The sequence below is a fragment of the Haliotis cracherodii genome, unplaced genomic scaffold, assembly GCF_022045235.1.
Source record: "Haliotis cracherodii isolate W230 unplaced genomic scaffold, xgHalCrac1.p SCAF_6, whole genome shotgun sequence".
In the NCBI taxonomy this organism is placed as follows: Eukaryota; Metazoa; Mollusca; class Gastropoda; order Lepetellida; family Haliotidae; genus Haliotis; species Haliotis cracherodii.
In genome coordinates, this window is record NW_027266319.1 from 45,584,187 (window position 1) to 45,605,984 (window position 21,798).

The following is a 21,798-nucleotide window of genomic DNA, read 5'->3' on the forward strand; positions in this document are numbered from 1 at the left end:
GGATTGTGTCAAAACAGCAAGCCAATGCAAAGAACAGATGAAAACACTGAAGAGGAGTTACAAGACATGCAGAGACAAACTGAAAACCAGTGGACAATCACGGACCCTGTGTAAATACTACACGGAACTGAATGGGATTCTTGAAGGTAGGCCATCAACTTCGCCAACCAAGGTTGTACAGAGTATGGTATCTGCGAAGGATTTGTCTGAATTTGAAAACGACAATGATAATATCGCGAGTGATGAAGTTGAGGTCCAGCCAAGTGGTAGTGCCATCAAGGATACCAATGTGATTGCAGATGGTAGTAAAGTTAGTGATTCCGATACTGCAAGTCAGGCAGAAGCAACTGTTGGCAAATATGCTGCATCTGGGAAAACAAAGATGAAGGGAAAGGAGAGAAAAAATCATCCTGAACTCACACTTAATACAAATTCACCAAATCAAACGAAATGATCAAAAGCATATCAACTGGAATATGAAATGAAGAAACTTGATGACGAGGCTTCTAAACGCGATTTTGAACTCAAGAAAATGGACAGGGAAGAGAAACTAAAATCAGCCGACCAAGACCACCAGTTCTGAATGTTTCAAATGATCCTGGACAGCCGTCCTCAGTTTCCCCGCCCAGGACCAAATGCATTTGACACACCATACTCAGGTGCATCCACACAGCAAAGTTACCAACCTTACCGTCACACGGTCAACAGGGTATCCAGACAACTCCAATGGAGGATAAAAACTTGTCTACCCATCGCCACTCTCACACTATGAGCAGTGATGGACTTACCTTCTTGAACATGTGAACTGTACATGACTACTGCATTGCCTTTTGGTGCCACAATGGTGTTCATTATTTTTTCATTATTTGTGTGAGACGAAGACTCTACGTTTTGTTACTTATCATGATCATATGGTATTGAAACACATAAGTTGTTTATGGAAATTGTGCCCTTTTACTATTTATTTAGTAGTGTATTTGTAATCATTTTAAGCAGTGTTATGTTGATACAAATAGTATTTGGTCACAATGTATGTACACATGTATGGAACATGTAAACATGAGAGTCTTTTTATATTATCAAAGCTAATTGTTATACTATGATTGTCATATTGCAAGATGTTTCAGATAGTATTGGTTTCTGATATTTGTTTCCAAACGTATATTTAAAACAGATGCTATATTTGTGAAGATAACATTTTTTATTTGAAAACGTCATTTCAGATTAAATTTCAATCTAATTGTCCACTAGTGTCTATGTTCTCCTTCTAATGCGATCCTTGGAAAACTGAAGGGTCAATGCATCTCTGATGTCAGTGCCAGTTGCATGGAAGATCCCTACGTTGTCTGTGGTTCCTGGTTTGGGTGTATGTGCATCTTGGACTGAAGGTAGGACTGATCCTTGTTTCACACAGGTTGCGTAGTGTGACAGCTGCATCCACATAAATGTCAACCCTCTTGAGGAAACGCCTCAATCTCCCTTTGAACTGTCCGAATGTGTTCTCAATTGTCATACGGGCACTGCTTAGACGATAGTTGAAGTTCTGCTGTGAGCTGTCCTCTATTGGTGAATGGTTTCAGGAGCTTGAGGGATAATGGGTGGGCTGGGTCACCAATGAAAACTAACGGCATGTCCACAAGAGCATTGTCTAGCCCAACAGGTGTTACCTACTCAGGTGGCATCATGCACTCTGCCAGTCCAGCCAATGTAGAAATCTGTGAATCGGTATTTATCATCACACAGAGCCTGCATAATGATGGAGTACCACCCTTTTCTGTTCACAAAATCAGCATGGCAATAGTTTGGAGCAATAATGGGAACATGTGTAGCATCAATTGCTTATGCGCAGTTCGGAAAGTTCCATTTGTTGCTATACCCATCAACAATCTCCCTCAAGGCTTCACCAAGTGGAAATCTAAACAGTTCATTGAACATCCTGTGATATATGGCTTCGCAGACGTCATGGACGCAGATACACACTGTTAACCTGGCTATTCCAAACAAGTTACCGATAGTTCGGTACTCCAATGGTGTGGCCAAGCAGTACAAAGCTACTGCAACGCAATGTTCACTGGTCAAGGCTTCTCTAACGTGGTTGATGAATGGCGCAAATCTGGCTCCAATTGTAGGCAGGAGACATAGTGTGCATGTAAACAGGGCTTTAAATACAACACATACCTTAAGGATGCATTGAAGAGCCTGATAGCATTTCTGATCAACTGTTAACTCTAATACTTTTCTGACCCGGAATTCCAATCTACAGACAGAACCTCTCTGTTCAGCTGTGAGTTTCCAAATCCCCGCACCACTCCCGGACAACTAACAACATACTATCGATGTTAATTTTAGCTCCTCCCCCGAAAAAATGTTTGACACACACAGAAATGAGTCCTAACGCTCACCTCCATATGAACCCCAATTTCCATTGTTATCACTTGTACTATCCGACTCTTCTGACTAAACAGACTCAGTTAATTTCCTAAAGTCAACCGATCATACTCATAATTCAAACAATCCTAAGATGAAAACCAAATACTCTGTGAGATTGGTATTCGATAACGAATCCCCAAACAGTTCCTTCTAATTCCGCTAAAAGCCATTTTTATTTCCCAGAGAAGCAAAACCAATAACCTTTTGACCTTTTGGTGATGCCCTCACCCTGTACAGTCACTTCTCTCATATCCATCTGTATTTTAACCTAAAGCCTTATAGAATTTCATAAACCATATTTTAAATTAATAAAAAAAAACTTTTTCCAAAATACCCTGGTTATACATGCCCTTCCTGTTGTAGAGCATGTCCCATACGATAGTCCAATGACTTGATAATAAAACTCACAAAACAAAACAAGATAATCTACACTGACCTTAACGATCCTATTTTTAGGTTTGGTTTGGTTTGTTGATTAACGCCGCACTCAGCAATATTCCAACTATATGATGGTGGTCTGTAAATAATCGAGTCTGGACCAGACAATCCAGTGATTGAAATCATGAGCATCGATCCACGCAATTAGGATCGATGACATGCATCAACCAAGTCAGCGAGCCAGACCACCCGATCCTGTTAGTCGCCTTTTACGACAAGCATAGTCACCTTTTACGGCAAGCATGGGTTGCTGAAGACCTATTCTACCCCGGAATCTTCACGGGTCCCTATTTTTAGGCATAATTGGACTCCAGTAGGAGAGACTAAATGGCTATCAGGAACCTCATATGTGATTTAGGGATGCTTCTATCATGATATAACATTTATACTAAGTTTTCCTATAATAATTAGATCCACATCAAGTGCTTTTATGAGTTATCATGGTGTAATATTTATACATCATTTCATATAATTATAGTTTAGCAAGTAATACTTATCATCAGGTAATATGCATATATAAAATATCAGTAGTTTCAGTTAAAGCTTTTTAGATAGATGCTAGCCTAAGGTAATGGGAACGCATCTCCTAGACATACTATTCAATAAGACAAGGTTTACGTCTACATAGTTTAATAGATTTGAAGCTTTTAGATAAATGCTAGCCTAAGGTATCAAGATCCCATCTCCCAGACAAAAGATATGTCTACATAGTCTCATAGATTGCCTTGAACTATTTTATTTAAGTAAATCTGTCATCACCTATATAAGAATAACATTCAGTAATTACTTCGATTTAGACTCATTAAGGATTAGCCCCCATACAAGCTCGTCTATTATGATTCCATAATCTCTTTCCAAGCACCCAGTAAATATGTCAACAAGGTTAGTGCCAACAGGATTATCAGGATTAAGTATTCACCTCTGTCTAGCCATTCATTTATCATAGGGCACAACCCATCGTGTATCAACCAATCATATTCCTTTTTATTGTTCTAATTTTTGTTAAATACATACTGAAGCAAAATGTTAGGCAGAAGAGGTTTGATGCTCATACCAAGCAGATCTCTCTCCCACAGCCCAGAGGGTTGTACCGACTCGCTGTGGCACACTCGGCTATTTTCTAAGATCTTGTAAATTGTTAATTGTTAATTGTTCTTGTAAATAAAATTGTAATTAGTCTCCTGTGACTCCGGCTCTTTGGTGACTAATAAAACCAGCACGCCATTTGGAAGGTTTTGTTAATCCGAACAGAACCATAATAATACCATAATAATTTGGCGGAGAATCATCAATTTCAGAACCACTGAGCCCAGGAACGAACTATAACCAGCTACAAGAACCCATTGGAGGACATGTTCAACCATGATCATCTGATGGAACAACAAGCAAGCTGCATCCACCTCTGACCTCAACACTGGATTAAAGACAACCAACCAACTCCTCCAAAGACACCAACAAAGGAAGAAAAAGTCTTCAAATATTGTAAGTACAGTATTACAATGTTGATTACTTGTCTTTCTTTAATTTAGTACGGTACATACTAATAGGTGTCATGGCAAATATGGAGTCTGGTATGGAAAGTAACTTTGAAAGTGAAATTCCAACAGTGTCTTTAGTTACGCCCCTTGCCAAAAGTGTAACTCAGGCAAAATTTCGTACAAAAACAACAAATTGTTTAGTAGATACAGGGGCATCCATTTGTTGTATTTCGTCTACTTTTCTGAGCACAGCTTTTGTAAACCCTACTCTTTGAAACTCACCCTTTCCACAGGTTAAAGGTGTTGGCGGTAAATTGCATAAAGTGTTAGGTTCAGTTGTGTGAGATTTTGTCATTGAGGATCAGCAATTTTCTCAAAGATTCTATGTTCTGCCTACATTACCAAAGGCAGTGATACTAGGTGATAACTTCCTTGATGACAATGATGCCATCTTAGATTATAGCTGTCATTCCTTGATACTTAACAACAGCACATCAGATAGGCAATATATCAATTTCATAGCCAATTCAGTGCAAGAGATTTGTGGATTAGCAAAAACAATAGATCAGATTTACATCCCCCCTCAGAGTGAAATTCATTTCAAGGTTAGACTATCAGAGGCAAAAGAGGATTCCCTCATCCTCATTGAACCCATTGCTACCCTCACTGCTCATTCTGAAGCAGCAGGTGGTCGAACTCTTTCCAAAGCGAAAAGCAAAACTGCTACATTTAGGCTTATGAATCCTTCCCAGGAAGAAAAGGTTCTAGACAAGGGTACTGTTGTAGGCAAATTTAGTTACATTGACAAAGACTCTGTTTTTGAAATCGACTCTGACCAACCATTCTTAAATACCGTTAATGGCAATGAGAACAAAGACAATGACACCAGGGACTATGTTAAAATTGCACAAGAATTAGGATTTGATTTGACCAACACACATCTGACTCCAGACCAATGACACGGACTACTTAGATTTTTGGGACAAAATAGAGACATGTTTTCAACGAGTCTTGCAGATTTAGGAAAGACTGACATGCACCAACATATCATTGACACTGGCAACCACCCACCCATTAAGTGTAGACCATATCGCCAATCTCCTCATCTCCAAAAAGTCACTAAAGAGCTTATAGATGATTTTCTGAAGTATGATTTGATCGAGGAGTCTACTTCTATGTATTCAGCTCCCATTATCCTAGTCAATAAACGTGATGGCTCATATAGATTTGTTTGTGACTACAGAAAGTTGAATTCTGTCACTTTACCAATGTCATGGCCTTTCATAAAACTGCTTTCGTCACCCATCAAGGCCTCTATCAATTCAAACGTTTGCCCCAAGGTTTGACAAATTCTCCACATTGTTTTCAACAGCTCATGAGCAAAGTGCTAAGGAAATTGCTTTTTAAGGTTGCGCTGATTTACATTGATGACTTGATAATTTACAGCAAAAACTTTGAAGAGCATCTCCAGCATTTGGAGCAAGTATTTTACTATCTGAAACAGGCAAAATTAACACAAAAGCCATCCAAATGCAATTTTGCAACGGACAAAGTTTCTTTTCTGGGTCATGTTTTATCATGTGGAAAGGTTCAAGTTGATGACAAAAAGATTGAAGCAATTAGAACCTTTCCAGTACCCAAATCACAAAGGCAGATTTTCTCCTTTTTAAGCCTCACAAACTTCTACAGGAAGTATGTGAAAAATAACGCTCACATAGCGCTTCCACTGAATGCTTTGCTAAAGAAGCATTCAGAGGCAGAAGTAGGAAAGAAACCAAAGATCCAATGGTCACTTGAGTGTGATCAGGCATTAATACACCTGTTCTGGCTTATCCAAATTTTGACAAAGAATTTCTTCTTGCAACTGATGCCATTGATATGAGCATAGGTTTTGTTTTGAGTCAAAAAGATGAGAAAAAAATAAATAGCTTTTGGTGGTAGAGCTCTTCATGGCAGCGAAAAGAACTGGTGCATTACAGAAAAGGAAGGCTTATTTCTAGTTGAAGCAATTAGATCATTTCGTCCATACCTTGCAAATTCCAAATTCACAGTCTACACTGATCATATAGCATTGAAATGGCTGAAATCCATCAAGGATGCCACAGGTAGGTTAGGGCGATGGTCTTTTGAACTTTCTACCCACACTTTTTACATTGTTCACCGCAGTAGCAAAGCCAATGGGAATGCCGATGCTCTCTCACGTAGGGAATATGAGGAAAATATTAACTGTAATGATCAGACAGAAGAAGATGCTGACAAAACAGTCTTCTCAGTAACTTCAACTCAGAAAAGCAAATCAACTAGCAGTACCACAATCTTGCCGAACACTCATTCATCCACACAGGTCACACAGAAAACTCAGACTGAGGATATTTGCACACCTATTGTCAATCACTTAGAATCAGACACACAGACAACACATTGGTCAGTCACCTTTGAATATGAAGAGGATTATCAGTCAGTACCAGTTAATGTTGTTGCAGCATTACATGCTACAAATGCTGATGTTACTCAAGAGACATCGGTTGAAGTAAGTATACTCTTCAAAAAAAGAAACTTGACACTGACTTTCAAAATGTAATATAATGCGATTGTTTCAAAATAGGACACAGAAACCATAATTGAAACACTGTTTTGAAGATCAATGTACACAATGTTCAAAACATTAATCTTGTCACCTAGACAGACACACGTACACGATACAGTTAATGTCACAGGGGTACAGAAAATGTCAGTATCGGTTGTGCCCACCACGTGCATCAATCACTGCTTGACACCGACGACCCATAGATGCAATCAAGTTGTCACTAACACGCTGTTGGATGTGCTGCCATTCATGCTGAAGTGCATCAAGAAGCGCCGAAATTGTTTGGGGCGGTGGATTCCTTCTGCGAACGCGTTGATCCAAGTCGTCCCACAGATGCTCAATCGGGGACAAATCTGGTGACGGGGCTGGCCAAGGTAATGTCTGGATGTTGTTGTGCTGTAAGAAGTCCTGACAAACATGTGCAATATGCGGTCAAGCGTTGTCCTGCTGGAACTGTCCGCCATGAACGTTGAAGTGAGGAAGAACATAAGGCTGTAGGATCAAGTCTCTGTAACGCACACCTGTCAATGCACCTGCGACATGCACGAGAGGCGTCCTACCACCATGATGAATTCCGGCCCATACCATGACACTCCCGCTGCCAAATGGGACAACCTGCTGCACACAGTTGGGGGCGTAAACATTCAACCCGACGTCTCGACACATGCGCGCCCATCAGCACGTGTGAGTAGGAAACAGGACTCGTCAGTAAACAGTACATTTCTTCACCTTGCACGTGCCCATCTAAGCAGACGGTCCGCCAGATGACGTGGGGTCAATACATGGCGTCGAACAGGTCTTCATGCAAAAAGTCCAGTCTCCCTCAGTCTGTTTCGTACCGTTTGATCTGATATTCTGCGTACCCCAGGGATCTGTGTAGTTGTAGACGTGGCTGAGGTAGTACGGTCTCGGAGGTGTTGCAGCCGGATGTATCGATCTTGTGCTTGGGTTGTCACCCTTGGTCTTCCTGACCTTGGTCTGTTGTCAACTCTGTTGGTGTTGTTGTATCGGGTCCACAGTGCGGAGATTGTCTGTCTGGATACGCCAAAGTTCCTGGCCACTTCTTGCTGAGTTGCTCCAGCTTGTAATCTCCCAATGGCGTTCGTTCCGTTGAGCTGCATTCAGTCTTGGCATTCTGTCACCACCTCTACTGCCGTTATAAGGACTGTATGAACAGCCGTTGATGTGGATTTTTATACCCATTCAGGAAGGGGGCCTGCATGCCTAAATACAGGATCCTGTGCTGCACGTTTTTTACAGGCGGTTGTTCTACGTTTATGTGCTTTGCATGTGTTTTTCGCGAATTATAGACACATCATCTTTCTGTTTGACTAATTTGGTTCTCATTTAATGTAATTATTTTAGATATTTGGCAAAAAGTGGTTTTACATCTATGTCAAGTTTCTTTTTTTTGAAGAGTATATAAAAGAACATCAAAATTTACATCACCTACAAAGGATTGTCCAGATTTCATCCAAATCTTTGACTACAAAGAGGAGGATGTCCTTCCACAAGATGAAAAATTTCGTCAAAAGATTCATATCGAAGCCAATACTTTTGAAATTGATGAAGGCATCCTGTATTGATTCGTTCCACAAAGACAGAAAGGCCATGCGGACAAGTTCATTAAACAGCTGGCAGTCCCAAGAACCCTCAGGAATCAAATCCTGCAATCCTACCCTGACTCAGAGTTTGGCGGTTGCCACCACGGGAAAGAAAGGATGCACAACACCATGAGACCTAAGTACTACTGGCCCAAAACGTACAGCGATATTGCTACTTATGTCCAGACGTGTGAGGTATGTCAACAGACCAAGAGGCACTACCATGCCAAGAAGGCACCACTTTGTCCACTACCTGTAGGTAGAGGTCTTCACCTGATGGCACATTGACATTCTTGGTCCCCTGCCAACACCAGACAAGCACAAATATACTACACACAAAAATTATGTGAACACCCCTAAATTACATAGCCATGTATAAAACTTAACGTGGCTTGGTCATTTATGAACTTCAGTAAATGCAACTTTTTGTGTGCACTGAGGGCACTTTAAATGACGTGTTGAGTCATGCATTTTTGCAAGTGCTTCATTTTTTTAAGAATTTGGTCAAATTGATTAAATGCTAAAAAAAGGAAAAAACTTGCCATGTCAGATTCAAATGCCAAAACACAACAACCTAGTGCATGTGAAAGTCAGTTTTCCCATGCAATTGGTGGCAACTTTTCTTTATATAGAAGCTTCAGACACTGTGAAGTTACACATTTCCTTAAACATGCCCCAGCGAAGACTGTTAAGGATTCACGACAGGAGTAGGGCCATAGCGTGGCTACAAGATGGTGAATCCATAAGGAATGTTGCCCGTCGTCTTCAAGTGTCACCGTCTGTCATTCACAGACTGAGGGAAAGGTTCCAGACAACAGGGAGAGTGCAGGACAGACCGCGTTCTGGTAGACCCAGAGTAACATCTAGGGCAGATGACCGATATGTTGTGCTGCAAGCCCTTCGGAACCGGTTCCCAACAGCCAGTGCTTTGAGACTGCAACTCCGACAAGCAACACACACCAATGTAAGCGTATCGACCATCAGGAATCGCCTCAGAGCTGCTCATTTAGGGTCACGTCGTCCAGCTTTACGTCCTCATCTTTGTCCTCATCACTGAGCTGCAAGACTTGCCTGGGCCAGGGCACATTTAAGATGGAATAATCAACAATGGTCAAGAGTTCTCTTCACTGACGAGTCCCGTTTCTGTCTTGAGCATAATGATGGAAGGGTAAGGGTTATGAGACGTCCTGGAGAACGTTATGATGATGCCACTGTACGAGAAAGAAACAGGTTTGGCGGTGGCTCTGTGATGGTATGGGGAGGCTTCAGTTTGCATCACCGAACACCTCTCTATCTTGTTCAAGGCAATTTGAATGGACTGAGGTATCGTGACGAGATTTTGCGCCCTCTTGTCCTACCACAGTTGAACAACATTGGTCCAGGAGCAATCCTGCAAGATGACAATGCCAGACCACATCGGGCTAGAGTCGTTAGAGACTTCCTGCAACAGAACAATGTGACTGTGATGCAGTGGCCAGCATATTCACCGGATTTGTCTCCAATTGAGCATCTTTGGGATGTTCTGGGACGACGTGTCAGGGACAATCATTGAGTTGCACCAGCTCTTCAGGTTCTGGTTCAGTGGCTCCAAATGGAATGGCAGGCGATTCCACAGGCTACCCTTCGCACCCTTGCAAGATCCATGAGGTGAAGATGCACCGAATGCATCAATCAACGTGGAGCACACACTCGCTATTGACATTGTGCTTTCCATTTTTGACCCCCACTTTCTTATTTGACTTGTTCGTGTGTGCTTTTCAATGATAGCTACCTGTAAATGTTTTTGTTTTGAAGCTTGATAATCTGCTAATGCACAATTGTAATGATACGATCACATGTCATTAAATGTTACTTTTTATAACAGAATATTTTGGTGTTCCCATAATTTGTGTGTGTAGTATACATTTTGGTCATCACAGATGCATCATCTAGATGGTGTGAAGCCTTTCCACTTCGGACCCAAGAAGCCGAAGAAGTAGCAGATGTTCTCGTCAGAGAAATATTTTGTCGGTATGGTGCTCCAAGGACAGAGGTCAGAACTTCATGTCCAAACTTATCAAAGCAATTTGTGAACTTTTGGCAATTAAATTTACCCATACCAGCCCATACCATCCTCAAACAAACAGCTGTGTAGAAATACTCAATTCATAAAACAATCAATCACTAAGAGCCTATTGTAACAAGTCTCAAAATGATTGGCCCCGTTTTATTCCTGGCATCATGATGGCCTATCAGATGGCCCCAAATTCATCAACACAAAAATCCCCATACGTTATGCTTTTTGACCGAGAAATGAGAGCTCCGTAAAATGTAGCATTAATTCCAAAAGAAAATTTACGCCACAATAACAAAAGTTACCTTTCAAATTTACTTGAGGAGCTGGAAATCACTAGAACAATTGCAGCTGAAAACACTGCTCGGGCTAAGGAGGTGTATTCAGAACAATATAATCGAAAGGCTAATTAAAAGAACCAGAATTCGCCCCAGGTCAAAGAGTTTGGCTTTACTGTCAAAAAGTTGTAAAAGGCCTTTCCAACAAATCAACCAAAAAGTGGTATGGTAGCTATTATATCATCCATACAGGTCCAAATTATACCAACAAACTACGCCGAAGTTCTGACGACAAAATACACAAACCACTGGTCCATGTCAACCGTCTGAAGCCATATTTTGATCCTGCTGATCATCCACAGTATCCTCCAGGACCATACCTCAATGACACCAGTAACATAGATTCAGGAGTCATGGATGACAATGAGGAACCAGTCAATGATACTCAACAATTCCCCATCAACAAGTTCAACTTACCAAGCCACTGATCAATCACCTCCAAAACAGAAAGGTAACAAGGTCAATTCCAAAACTAAGGCAGGCACTTACAGCAACAAGAATTCGAAGCAAAAGACCCCAACATAGAAGAAAAACCCTGCTCAAAATACAACAGCAAAACCTGCAGGTTCCAGCACGATAATTACCAAGGAAAATCATGCCACACCAGGCCCTAGTGCTCCAACCAAGGTAAAAGAAAAGGTAAACAAAGGGAAAAGAGGAGTGAATAGTAAGCATCACCACCCAAAATCCAGAAAAAAACTTGACAGCCAGTTACAACCTCCAAGTCAGAGTCCAACATCAGGTAATCAATCCAAAGAAATCCCTCAGGTTTTCAATCCAAAGGACATCCACTCAATTGTAAGTTCCAAGAGAGCAAATGGCAAAATCTACTACAGAGTGAAATGGAAGGATCCAGAAAGAGGAAACACATGGGAGTATGGCAGCAGCTTTCCAGACTCCATTCGGAGAGAATTTCACCTTAAAAGAAGTATGTCAGGAAAACGACGAAAACCTCCACTGAAGAATCATAAGTTTTTCGACCAAAAGGAATCAGCACAAGACAATAAATCAGTCAATGTTCTGTCAGGGAATACAATGTCAGGGCATGTCAAGCAAGACAACATCAAACCATGCATAGAATTAGATGTCAAACCATATCCGTTTATTCCAAAACACCTACGAAAAGTAGACGGTCATTTAATAAAGAGAGTTATGGGCATTGAAATTATTCAAGGAGACTGCTACGTTAAGACCTCACATACCCACAACAAAAATTACCATGATTACAATACACACTTTTTTGAAAGTGTTCCTCCCCACCTCATACAGCGCTACCTTGATGACAGCTGGAAGGATCTCTCTGAGTAGTCCTGTGGAGAAGATAATCCTCCATATGATCCATCTCAACTACCAATCTATAAATCCAAAAGGGTTATTTTTCCACATAAAGACTTGGGAAACATCAACACATTTAGATACCGTGCTGCAACAACATACCATAGACCCAGTCTACCATACCAGGAACAAATCCCTATATATGTCGATAGCTGCCAATTGAACATTTTCTTGACCAAAATACAAAATCTCCTGAATAAACGGTGCAAAACACAAAACAGCTATTAGCTGTATCTTGTTCTGTTTATTTGTGTCAAGTCTTTTCACTTTGGGTCACCAGTTTCGCCAGTTGGGAACAAATGGCATCAGCCTGATCACCTGAGTTATTTGTATCACAACAAACTTTGAGCATTGACCTGATCAACCAATCTCAAAAGCAAAGTGAAACGAACCAAACCAAAGCAAACCATATCGCGAATCGAAATGAGTCAAACCAAAGCGAATCAAAACGTACCGAAGCAAAATGAACCGAATTGAACCGAACCGTATCGCGAATTGAAATGAAAATAAACCAAAATGAAACGAACGAAAATCAAAGCAAAATGAATCGAAGCGAAACAAACCAAATTGAAATAAAGCATACCTAACAAATAATTCTTACACTTTACTAATTGTATACCTTATTAGTGTAATTAATCAATGCACTTGTTATATGCACTTGCACATATATGTATATTTTCAAAATTTGTGAGATTTTTGGTGCCTCTGAATTTCAAAAAACAAATATTTCTTTTCCTTGATTTTGGTTCATTAATACCAAAACAACATGTTTTAGAGTTAAGGTAGCGAGTTTGCAACCTTAATGAATCCTAATATTGCTTTTGTAGACTTTTAAAAACTAAATATGCAAATTACAAGTCACTAATGTTACATGTTGTAAAGTAAGGATTTTTTGAAAAATTGTTATTTGAACTGGGCTTTTTAGTGATAATATCATTTTCTGCGAAGAGTTGTACACAGAAAAGTCAAAAGAAACCAAATTGAAGAAGATATTAAAAAAATATGGTAAGCTTTGGTTTGTCAATTTACATTTTGATAAAATTTTAAGTTATGACACAAGTCTTCTTGTGCTAAAACATTGTTTGTTCTGGCAGATTTCTTTCAGAACATACAGTTACATGCTTATAATAACAGATAAAACAAAAAACAAAAGGACAATAATAATTATTTACTATAATCAAGGCCGATAACAGTAGTGACATTACATGTAACAGTAGTGACAAGCATAACAGCAGTGACTTTTTGCTGAAAGAGGAGATTTTATATGACTTCCACATTCCATCTTTCAACGCAACAAACAATGTTATCAAACACAAACACACCATATCTACTGAATAAGCTTTAATTTGAATGAAAAAACCTGTCTCACTGGTTAACATGTTGGTTTTAAGACGAAAAACATTTTCAAAACAAACGTTGTTGTAGAAGAATGTTGAGACATTGTAAACTCACAAAAAAAGCACATAAACATTATTGACATGGGACTTTCCATCTCCCCCTTCACCCAGAGGTGAAGATATCTCTTGAACATCCTGCTTCGTGGATTTGTTGGGATTCACTGTTGTCATAGGTGTTTCCAAACTGTCCAGAGATGAAGATGTCTCTTGAACATCCTGCATCGTGGATTTGTTGGGATTCACTGTTGTCATAGGTGTTTCCAAACTGTCCAGAGGTGAAGATGTCTCTTGAACATCCTGCTTCATGGATTTGTTGGGATTCACTGTTGTCATAGGTGTTTCCAAACTGTCCAGAGGTGAAGATGTCTCTTGAACATCCTGCTTCGTGGATTTGTTGGGATTCACTGTTGTCATAGGTGTTTCCAAACTGTCCAGAGATGAAGATGTCTCTTGAACATCCTGCTTCGTGGATTTGTTGGGATTCACTGTTGTCATAGGTGTTTCCAAACTGTCCAGAGATGAAGATGTCTCTTGAACATCCTGCTTCGTGGATTTGTTGGGATTCACTGTTGTCATAGGTGTTTCCAAACTGTCCAGAGGTGAAGATGTCTCTTGAACATCCTGCATCGTGGATTTGTTGGGATTCACTGTTGTCATAGGTGCTTCCAAACTGTCCAGAGGTGAAGATGTCTCTTGAACATCCTGCATCATGGATTTGTGGGGATTCACTGTTGTCACAGGTGTTTCCAAACTGTCCAGAGGTGAAGATGTCTCTTGAACATCCTGCATCATCGATTTGTTGGGATTCACTGTTGTCATAGGTGTTTGAAAACTGTCCAGAGGTGAAGATGTCTCTTGAACATCCTGCATCATGGATTGACCAAGAGTCACTGGTGTCATGGGGCGCTTCGAAACTGTCCAGAGGTGAAGATGTCTCTTGAACATCCTGCTTCGTGGATTTGTTGGGATTCACTGTTGTCATAGGTGTTTCCAAACTGTCCAGAGATGAAGATGTCTCTTGAACATCCTGCTTCGTGGATTTGTTGGGATTCACTGTTGTCATAGGTGTTTCCAAACTGTCCAGAGATGAAGATGTCTCTTGAACATCCTGCTTCGTGGATTTGTTGGGATTCACTGTTGTCATAGGTGTTTCCAAACAGTCCAGAGGTGAAGATGTCTCTTGAACATCCTGCTTCGTGGATTTGTTGGGATTCACTGTTGTCATAGGTGTTTCCAAACTGTCCAGAGGTGAAGATGTCTCTTGAACATCCTGCATCGTGGATTTGTTGGGATTCACTGTTGTCATAGGTGTTTCCAAACTGTCCAGAGATGAAGATGTCTCTTGAACATCCTGCTTCGTGGATTTGTTGGGATTCACTGTTGTCATAGGTGTTTCCAAACAGTCCAGAGGTGAAGATGTCTCTTGAACATCCTGCTTCGTGGATTTGTTGGGATTCACTGTTGTCATAGGTGTTTCCAAACTGTCCAGAGATGAAGATGTCTCTTGAACATCCTGCATCGTGGATTTGTTGGGATTCACTGTTGTCATAGGTGTTTCCAAACTGTCCAGAGGTGAAGATGTCTCTTGAACATCCTGCTTCATGGATTTGTTGGGATTCACTGTTGTCATAGGTGTTTCCAAACTGTCCAGAGGTGAAGATGTCTCTTGAACATCCTGCTTCGTGGATTTGTTGGGATTCACTGTTGTCATAGGTGTTTCCAAACTGTCCAGAGATGAAGATGTCTCTTGAACATCCTGCTTCGTGGATTTGTTGGGATTCACTGTTGTCATAGGTGTTTCCAAACTGTCCAGAGATGAAGATGTCTCTTGAACATCCTGCTTCGTGGATTTGTTGGGATTCACTGTTGTCATAGGTGTTTCCAAACTGTCCAGAGGTGAAGATGTCTCTTGAACATCCTGCATCGTGGATTTGTTGGGATTCACTGTTGTCATAGGTGCTTCCAAACTGTCCAGAGGTGAAGATGTCTCTTGAACATCCTGCATCATGGATTTGTGGGGATTCACTGTTGTCACAGGTGTTTCCAAACTGTCCAGAGGTGAAGATGTCTCTTGAACATCCTGCATCATCGATTTGTTGGGATTCACTGTTGTCATAGGTGTTTGAAAACTGTCCAGAGGTGAAGATGTCTCTTGAACATCCTGCATCATGGATTGACCAAGAGTCACTGGTGTCATGGGGCGCTTCGAAACTGTCCAGAGGTGAAGATGTCTCTTGAACATCCTGCCTCTTGGATTTGTTGGGATTCACTGTTGTCATAGGTGTTTCCAAACAGTCCAGAGGTGAAGATGTCACTTGAACATCCTGCTTCGTGGATTTGTTGGGATTCACTGTTGTCATAGGTGTTTCCAAACTGTCCAGAGCTGAAGATGTCTCTTGAACATCCTGCATCGTGGATTTGTTGGGATTCACTGTTGTCATAGGTGTTTCCAAACTGTCAAGAGGTGAAGATGTCTCTTGAACATCCTGCATCGTGGATTTGTTGGGATTCACTGTTGTCATAGGTGCTTCCAAACTGTCCAGAGGTGAAGATGTCTCTTGAACATCCTGCATCATAGATTTGTTGGGATTCACTGGTGTCATAGGTGTTTGAAAACTGTCCAGAGGTGAAGATGTCTCTTGAACATCCTGCATCATGGATTGACCAAGATTTACTGGTGTCATAGGCGCTTCCAAACTGTCAAGAGGTAAAGATGTCTCTTGAACATCCTGCTTCGTGGATTTGTTGGGATTCACTGTTGTCATAGGTGCTTCCAAACTGTCCAGAGGTGAATATGTCTCTTGAACATCCTGCTTCGTAGATGTGTTGGGATTCACTGTTGTCATAGGTGTTTGAAAACTGTCCAGAGGTGAAGATGTCTCTTGAACATCCTGCTTCGTGGATTTGTTGGGATTCACTGTTGTCATAGGTGTTTCCAAACTGTCCAGAGGTGAAGATGTCTCTTGAACATCCTGCTTCGTGGATTTGTTGGGATTCACTGTTGTCATAGGTGTTTCCAAACAGTCCAGAGGTGAAGATGTCTCTTGAACATCCTGCTTCATGGATTTGTTGGGATTCACTGTTGTCATAGGTGTTTCCAAACTGTACAGAGGTGAAGATATCTCTTGAACATCCTGCTTCGTGGATTTGTTGGGATTCACTGTTGTCATAGGTGTTTCCAAACTGTCCAGGGGTGAATATGTCTCTTGAACATCCTGCTTCGTGGATTTGTTGGGATTCACTGTTGTCATAGGTGTTTCCAAACTGCCCAGAGCTGAAGATGTCTCTTGAACATCCTGCATCGTGGATTTGTTGGGATTCACTGTTGTCATAGGTGTTTCCAAACTGTCAAGAGGTAAAGATGTCTCTTGAACATCCTGCATCGTGGATTTGTTGGGATTCACTGTTGTCATAGGTGCTTCCAAACTGTCCAGAGGTGAAGATGTCTCTTGAACATCATGCATCATAGATTTGTTGGGATTCACTGGTGTCATAGGTGTTTGAAAACTGTCCAGAGGTGAAGATGTCTCTTGAACATCCTGCATCATGGATTGACCAAGATTTACTGGTGTCATAGGCGCTTCCAAACTGTCCAGAGGTGAAGATGTCTCTTGAACATCCTGCATCATGGATTGACCAAGATTTACTGTTGTCATAGGTGTTTCCAAACTGTCCAGAGATGAAGATGTCTCTTGAACATCCTGCTTCGTGGATTTGTTGGGATTCACTGTTGTCATAGGTGTTTCCAAACAGTCCAGAGGTGAAGATGTCTCTTGAACATCCTGCATCATGGATTTGTTGGGATTCACTGTTGTCATAGGTGTTTCCAAACTGTCAAGAAGTAAAGATGTCTCTTGAACATCCTGCATCATGGATTTGTTGGGATTCACTGTTGTCATAGGTGCTTCCAAACTGTCCAGAGGTGAAGATATCTCTTGAACATCCTGCATCATAGATTTGTTGGGATTCACTGGTGTCATAGGTGTTTGAAAACTGTCCAGAGGTGAAGATGTCTCTTGAACATCCTGCATCATGGATTGACCAAGATTTACTGGTGTCATAGGCGCTTCCAAACTGTCAAGAGGTAAAGATGTCTCTTGAACATCCTGCTTCGTGGATTTGTTGGGATTCACTGTTGTCATAGGTGTTTCCAAACTGTCCAGAGGTGAAGATGTCTCTTGAACATCCTGCTTCGTGGATTTGTTGGGATTCACTGTTGTCATAGGTGCTTCCAAACTGTCCAGAGGTGAAGATGTCTCTTGAACATCCTGCATCATCGTTTTGTTGGGATTCACTGGTGTCATAGGTGTTTGAAAACTGTCCAGAGGTGAAGATGTCTCTTGAACATCCTGCATCATGGATTGACCAAGAGTCACTGGTGTCATGGGGCGCTTCGAAACTGTCCAGAGGTGAAGATGTCTCTTGAACATCCTGCATCATGGATTTGTTGGGATTCACTGGTGTCATAGGTGTTTCCAAACTGTCCAGAGGTAAAGATGTCTCTTGAACATCCTGCTTCGTGGATTTGTTGGGATTCACTGTTGTCATAGGTGCTTCCAAACTGTCCAGAGGTGAATATGTCTCTTGAACATCCTGCTTCGTAGATGTGTTGGGATTCACTGTTGTCATAGGTGTTTGAAAACTGTCCAGAGGTGAAGATGTCTCTTGAACATCCTGCTTCGTGGATTTGTTGGGATTCACTGTTGTCATAGGTGTTTCCAAACTGTCCAGAGGTGAAGATGTCTCTTGAACATCCTGCTTCGTGGATTTGTTGGGATTCACTGTTGTCATAGGTGTTTCCAAACAGTCCAGAGGTGAAGATGTCTCTTGAACATCCTGCTTCATGGATTTGTTGGGATTCACTGTTGTCATAGGTGTTTCCAAACTGTCCAGAGGTGAAGATATCTCCTGAACATCCTGCTTCGTGGATTTGTTGGGATTCACTGTTGTCATAGGTGTTTCCAAACTGTCCAGGGGTGAATATGTCTCTTGAACATCCTGCTTCGTGGATTTGTTGGGATTCACTGTTGTCATAGGTGTTTCCAAACTGCCCAGAGCTGAAGATGTCTCTTGAACATCCTGCATCGTGGATTTGTTGGGATTCACTGTTGTCATAGGTGTTTCCAAACTGTCAAGAGGTAAAGATGTCTCTTGAACATCCTGCATCGTGGATTTGTTGGGATTCACTGTTGTCATAGGTGCTTCCAAACTGTCCAGAGGTGAAGATGTCTCTTGAACATCCTGTATCATCGATTTGTTGGGATTCACTGTTGTCATAGGTGTTTGAAAACTGTCCAGAGGTGAAGATGTCTCTTGAACATCCTGCATCATGGATTGACCAAGAGTCACTGGTGTCATGGGGCGCTTCGAAACTGTCCAGAGGTGAAGATGTCTCTTGAACATCCTGCCTCTTGGATTTGTTGGGATTCACTGGTGTCATAGGTGTTTCCAAACTGTCCAGAGGTAAAGATGTCTCTTGAACATCCTGCTTCGTGGATTTGTTGGGCTTCACTGTTGTCATAGGTGCTTCCAAACTGTCCAGAGGTGAATATGTCTCTTGAACATCCTGCTTCGTAGATGTGTTGGGATTCACTGTTGTCATAGGTGTTTCCAAACTGTCCAGGGGTGAAGATGTCTCTTGAACATCCTGCTTCGTGGATTTGTTGGGATTCACTGTTGTCATAGGTGTTTCCAAACTGTCCAGAGCTGAAGATGTCTCTTGAACATCCTGCATCGTGGATTTGTTGGGATTCACTGTTGTCATAGGTGTTTCCAAACTGTCCAGAGGTGAAGATGTCTCTTGAACATCATGCATCATGGATTTGTTGGGATTCACTGTTGTCATATGTGCTTCCAAACTGTCCAGAGGTGAAGATGTCTCTTGAACATCCTGCATCATGGATTTGTTGGGATTCACTGGTGTCATAGGTGTTTGAAAACTGTCCAGAGGTGAAGATGTCTCTTGAACATCCTGCATCATGGATTTGTTGGGATTCACTGTTGTCATAGGTGCTTCCAAACTGTCAAGAGGTAAAGATGTCTCTTGAACATCCTGCATCATGGATTTGTTGGGATTCACTGGTGTCATAGGTGTTTCCAAATTGTCTCTAATCACTGGTGTCCTAGGTGCAAAATTGACCAGAGATGAATATGCTTCTGGAGTGCTATCTCTCCTTTTGCCTGTAACGCCTTTGGCATTCCACCGGATTCATACCCATCTTTGATTCTTTGCACTGAAAAAGCCAAATATATGATTGAAAATATAACATTTAAAGAAAATTTCATAACCCTAGTCACTACAGTTGCAAAAACATGTGTTAGCTGAATGGAGAAACTATGTTGACAATTACATCAAAGCCACCAGAGTCTTCTGAAATATTACAAAGAAAACATAAACAATATTCAAAGACGTCAAACGGAATAAATTGGGTTTCTAAGATACCTTATCACTAATCTTACAGTAATCTATGTCACTACTGAAAACATAAACCTATTTGTAACCAATTGGTCAAAACCCTCATAACCCTTTGTCACTACTGTTACAGAAACACTTAACTCATAATATTGGAGAAAATATGTCTACCAATATTTCAGTTCAAGTCAATTTTGTAAAACTTAAAGAGGTATGTTTTAAACACATATTAAAATTAAGAAACACTAAGTTACAAACATATTCTTTCAAATTGTAAAATCCCTAGTCACTACTGTTACAATTCAGTGTCACCACTGTTACAACATATGCACTTCAAGTAAAACTGTTGGTAATTCAATGAAATCGGTATCAGTTTTGTGAGACAGTTTTTAATGAGAAATGTACTTTGAAAGTAATTCTCTGCAATTGTAAAACTTAATCTCCAAAACCATTTTCTTAAAACATTAAATCAGTTGTCACTACTGTTACATTTTGTGTCCCCACTGTTACAAAGCAACTAAAACGTATGAGATAAGAACAACTATGTCAATCAGTTCAAACAAATCTGTGAAGCAATGTCAAGCTTACATATATTATTGTTTCAAAACAGCTATGAAAATTAGCTAACACTTTTATCAATGCACTTTTGTCAAAATTTGTTACAATCGCTAAATCTCTAGTCACTACTGTTACAATTAAGAGTCCCTACTGTTACAAGTATTTAAAATACTCATTACTATTGCCATCACAGATGTAAATTTGGTTATTTTGAAAATAAATTCATAAAACTTAATTGAAACAACATATATGAGTTTGAATTGTTATGTAAGTAAAGCAATAGGTGTATTGCAATCCATTTCAGTCACAACTGTTACCATCCTTCGTCACTATTGTTACATATACTTGCAGTACTGTCTGTTTTCTGGCCATGCATGTGTGCATTTTTCAGAACTTTCAAGCAAAATTATTGTATTCATTATGATAATTATCTGTACAAACAGCCATGAATTATTCTTTCAATTTACCTGCAGAATACTAGTTCAACTGACGATATGTCCCCACTGTTACAATGTCTGTCCCCACTGTTACATTATAGCACAAATGACATTGTAACAGTAGTGACCGTAACATTAGTGACAAATCACTTAACTTTCATTTCTAAAATAATGATTGGTCCCTTAGGATCAAAAGACACATGCTTCCCAAACTATACACAAAATGGAAAATCAGTACACATATGCACACAACAATTATATGACATAGGTTTTCTTTCAAGCCCAGTAACAGTAGTGACGTAACAAAACATGAGATATGAAAAACGACTCAACTTATGTGTTGTAATTTTTTTATTTCTGCAGTCTCCAAAAAACAGGTGCAGCAATGTTGACATCCAAAAAGCAAGGCTTTGGAACAGGAAGTAGTTTAAGCAGTCAGCTAGGGAGACGCCATTTATTCGAACTATTTAGTTCTGATAACTGTAATTACATGTAACCTTGTGACAAGCATAAAAACGGAAATAAATCATATATTTTTCATTCAAAAATATTTAAATAATTTGTTATACTTAATCTAAGGTCATCTTTAAAGATATATGCAAAAATGTCTGACAAAAACTAATTTTGGATTAAAACTGAACATCATGAAGTTGGGCCATCAGGCTTGTGACAACTAAAATGGGCAAATTTGACCCTTCAAAGTCATTTTTTTGAGCTTAACTATAATTTGT

General features: G+C 40.4%; 5 protein-coding genes across 5 annotated transcripts in view; all 5 read right to left on the reverse strand.

Annotated features, from left to right (window-relative positions):
* LOC139445621 (leucine-rich repeat-containing protein 74A-like) overlaps positions 1 to 21,798 on the reverse strand; it is a 582,304-nt gene that overhangs the window by 67,379 nt on the left and 493,127 nt on the right. The window lies entirely within an intron of this gene.
* On the reverse strand, positions 1,313 to 15,179 carry LOC139445291 (uncharacterized). Its single transcript, XM_071226421.1, has 4 exons — positions 14,552 to 15,179; positions 13,716 to 14,469; positions 9,896 to 9,978; positions 1,313 to 1,560 (listed from the first exon to the last, which is right to left on the reverse strand). Exons 1-4 carry the CDS (start codon positions 15,177 to 15,179, stop codon positions 1,313 to 1,315), a joined length of 1,713 nt encoding a protein of 570 aa, XP_071082522.1.
* Positions 15,477 to 18,045, reverse strand: LOC139445293 (mucin-4-like; the record flags this gene model as incomplete). The annotated part of the gene is made up of 2 exons (XM_071226422.1): positions 16,083 to 18,045; positions 15,477 to 15,838 (listed from the first exon to the last, which is right to left on the reverse strand). Coding segments are annotated over exons 1-2 (2,325 nt in total), but the record flags the coding sequence as incomplete, so codon positions are not given.
* LOC139445295 (mucin-1-like) lies at positions 18,167 to 18,826 on the reverse strand (the record flags this gene model as incomplete). The annotated part of the gene is made up of 1 exon (XM_071226424.1): positions 18,167 to 18,826. A coding segment is annotated over exon 1 (660 nt), but the record flags the coding sequence as incomplete, so codon positions are not given.
* On the reverse strand, positions 18,853 to 19,868 carry LOC139445296 (uncharacterized; the record flags this gene model as incomplete). The annotated part of the gene is made up of 2 exons (XM_071226425.1): positions 18,853 to 18,869; positions 19,010 to 19,868. Coding segments are annotated over 2 exons (876 nt in total), but the record flags the coding sequence as incomplete, so codon positions are not given.

What these genes read in the sequence shown, in the direction of transcription:
- LOC139445291 (XM_071226421.1), bottom strand. Translation starts at nt 15,179, where the DNA reads ATGCAGGATGTTCAAGAGACATCTTCATCTCTGGACAGTTTGGAAACA. An exon ending in CGAAGCGCCCCATGACACCA is followed by an intron (nt 14,470 to 14,551) that starts GTGACTCTTGGT and finishes CTATGACAACAG; the next exon opens with TGAATCCCAACAAATCGATG. An exon ending in ACCAATGTTGTTCAACTGTG is followed by an intron (nt 1,561 to 9,895) that starts GTAGGACAAGAG and finishes ATTCACCAATAG; the next exon opens with AGGACAGCTCACAGCAGAAC.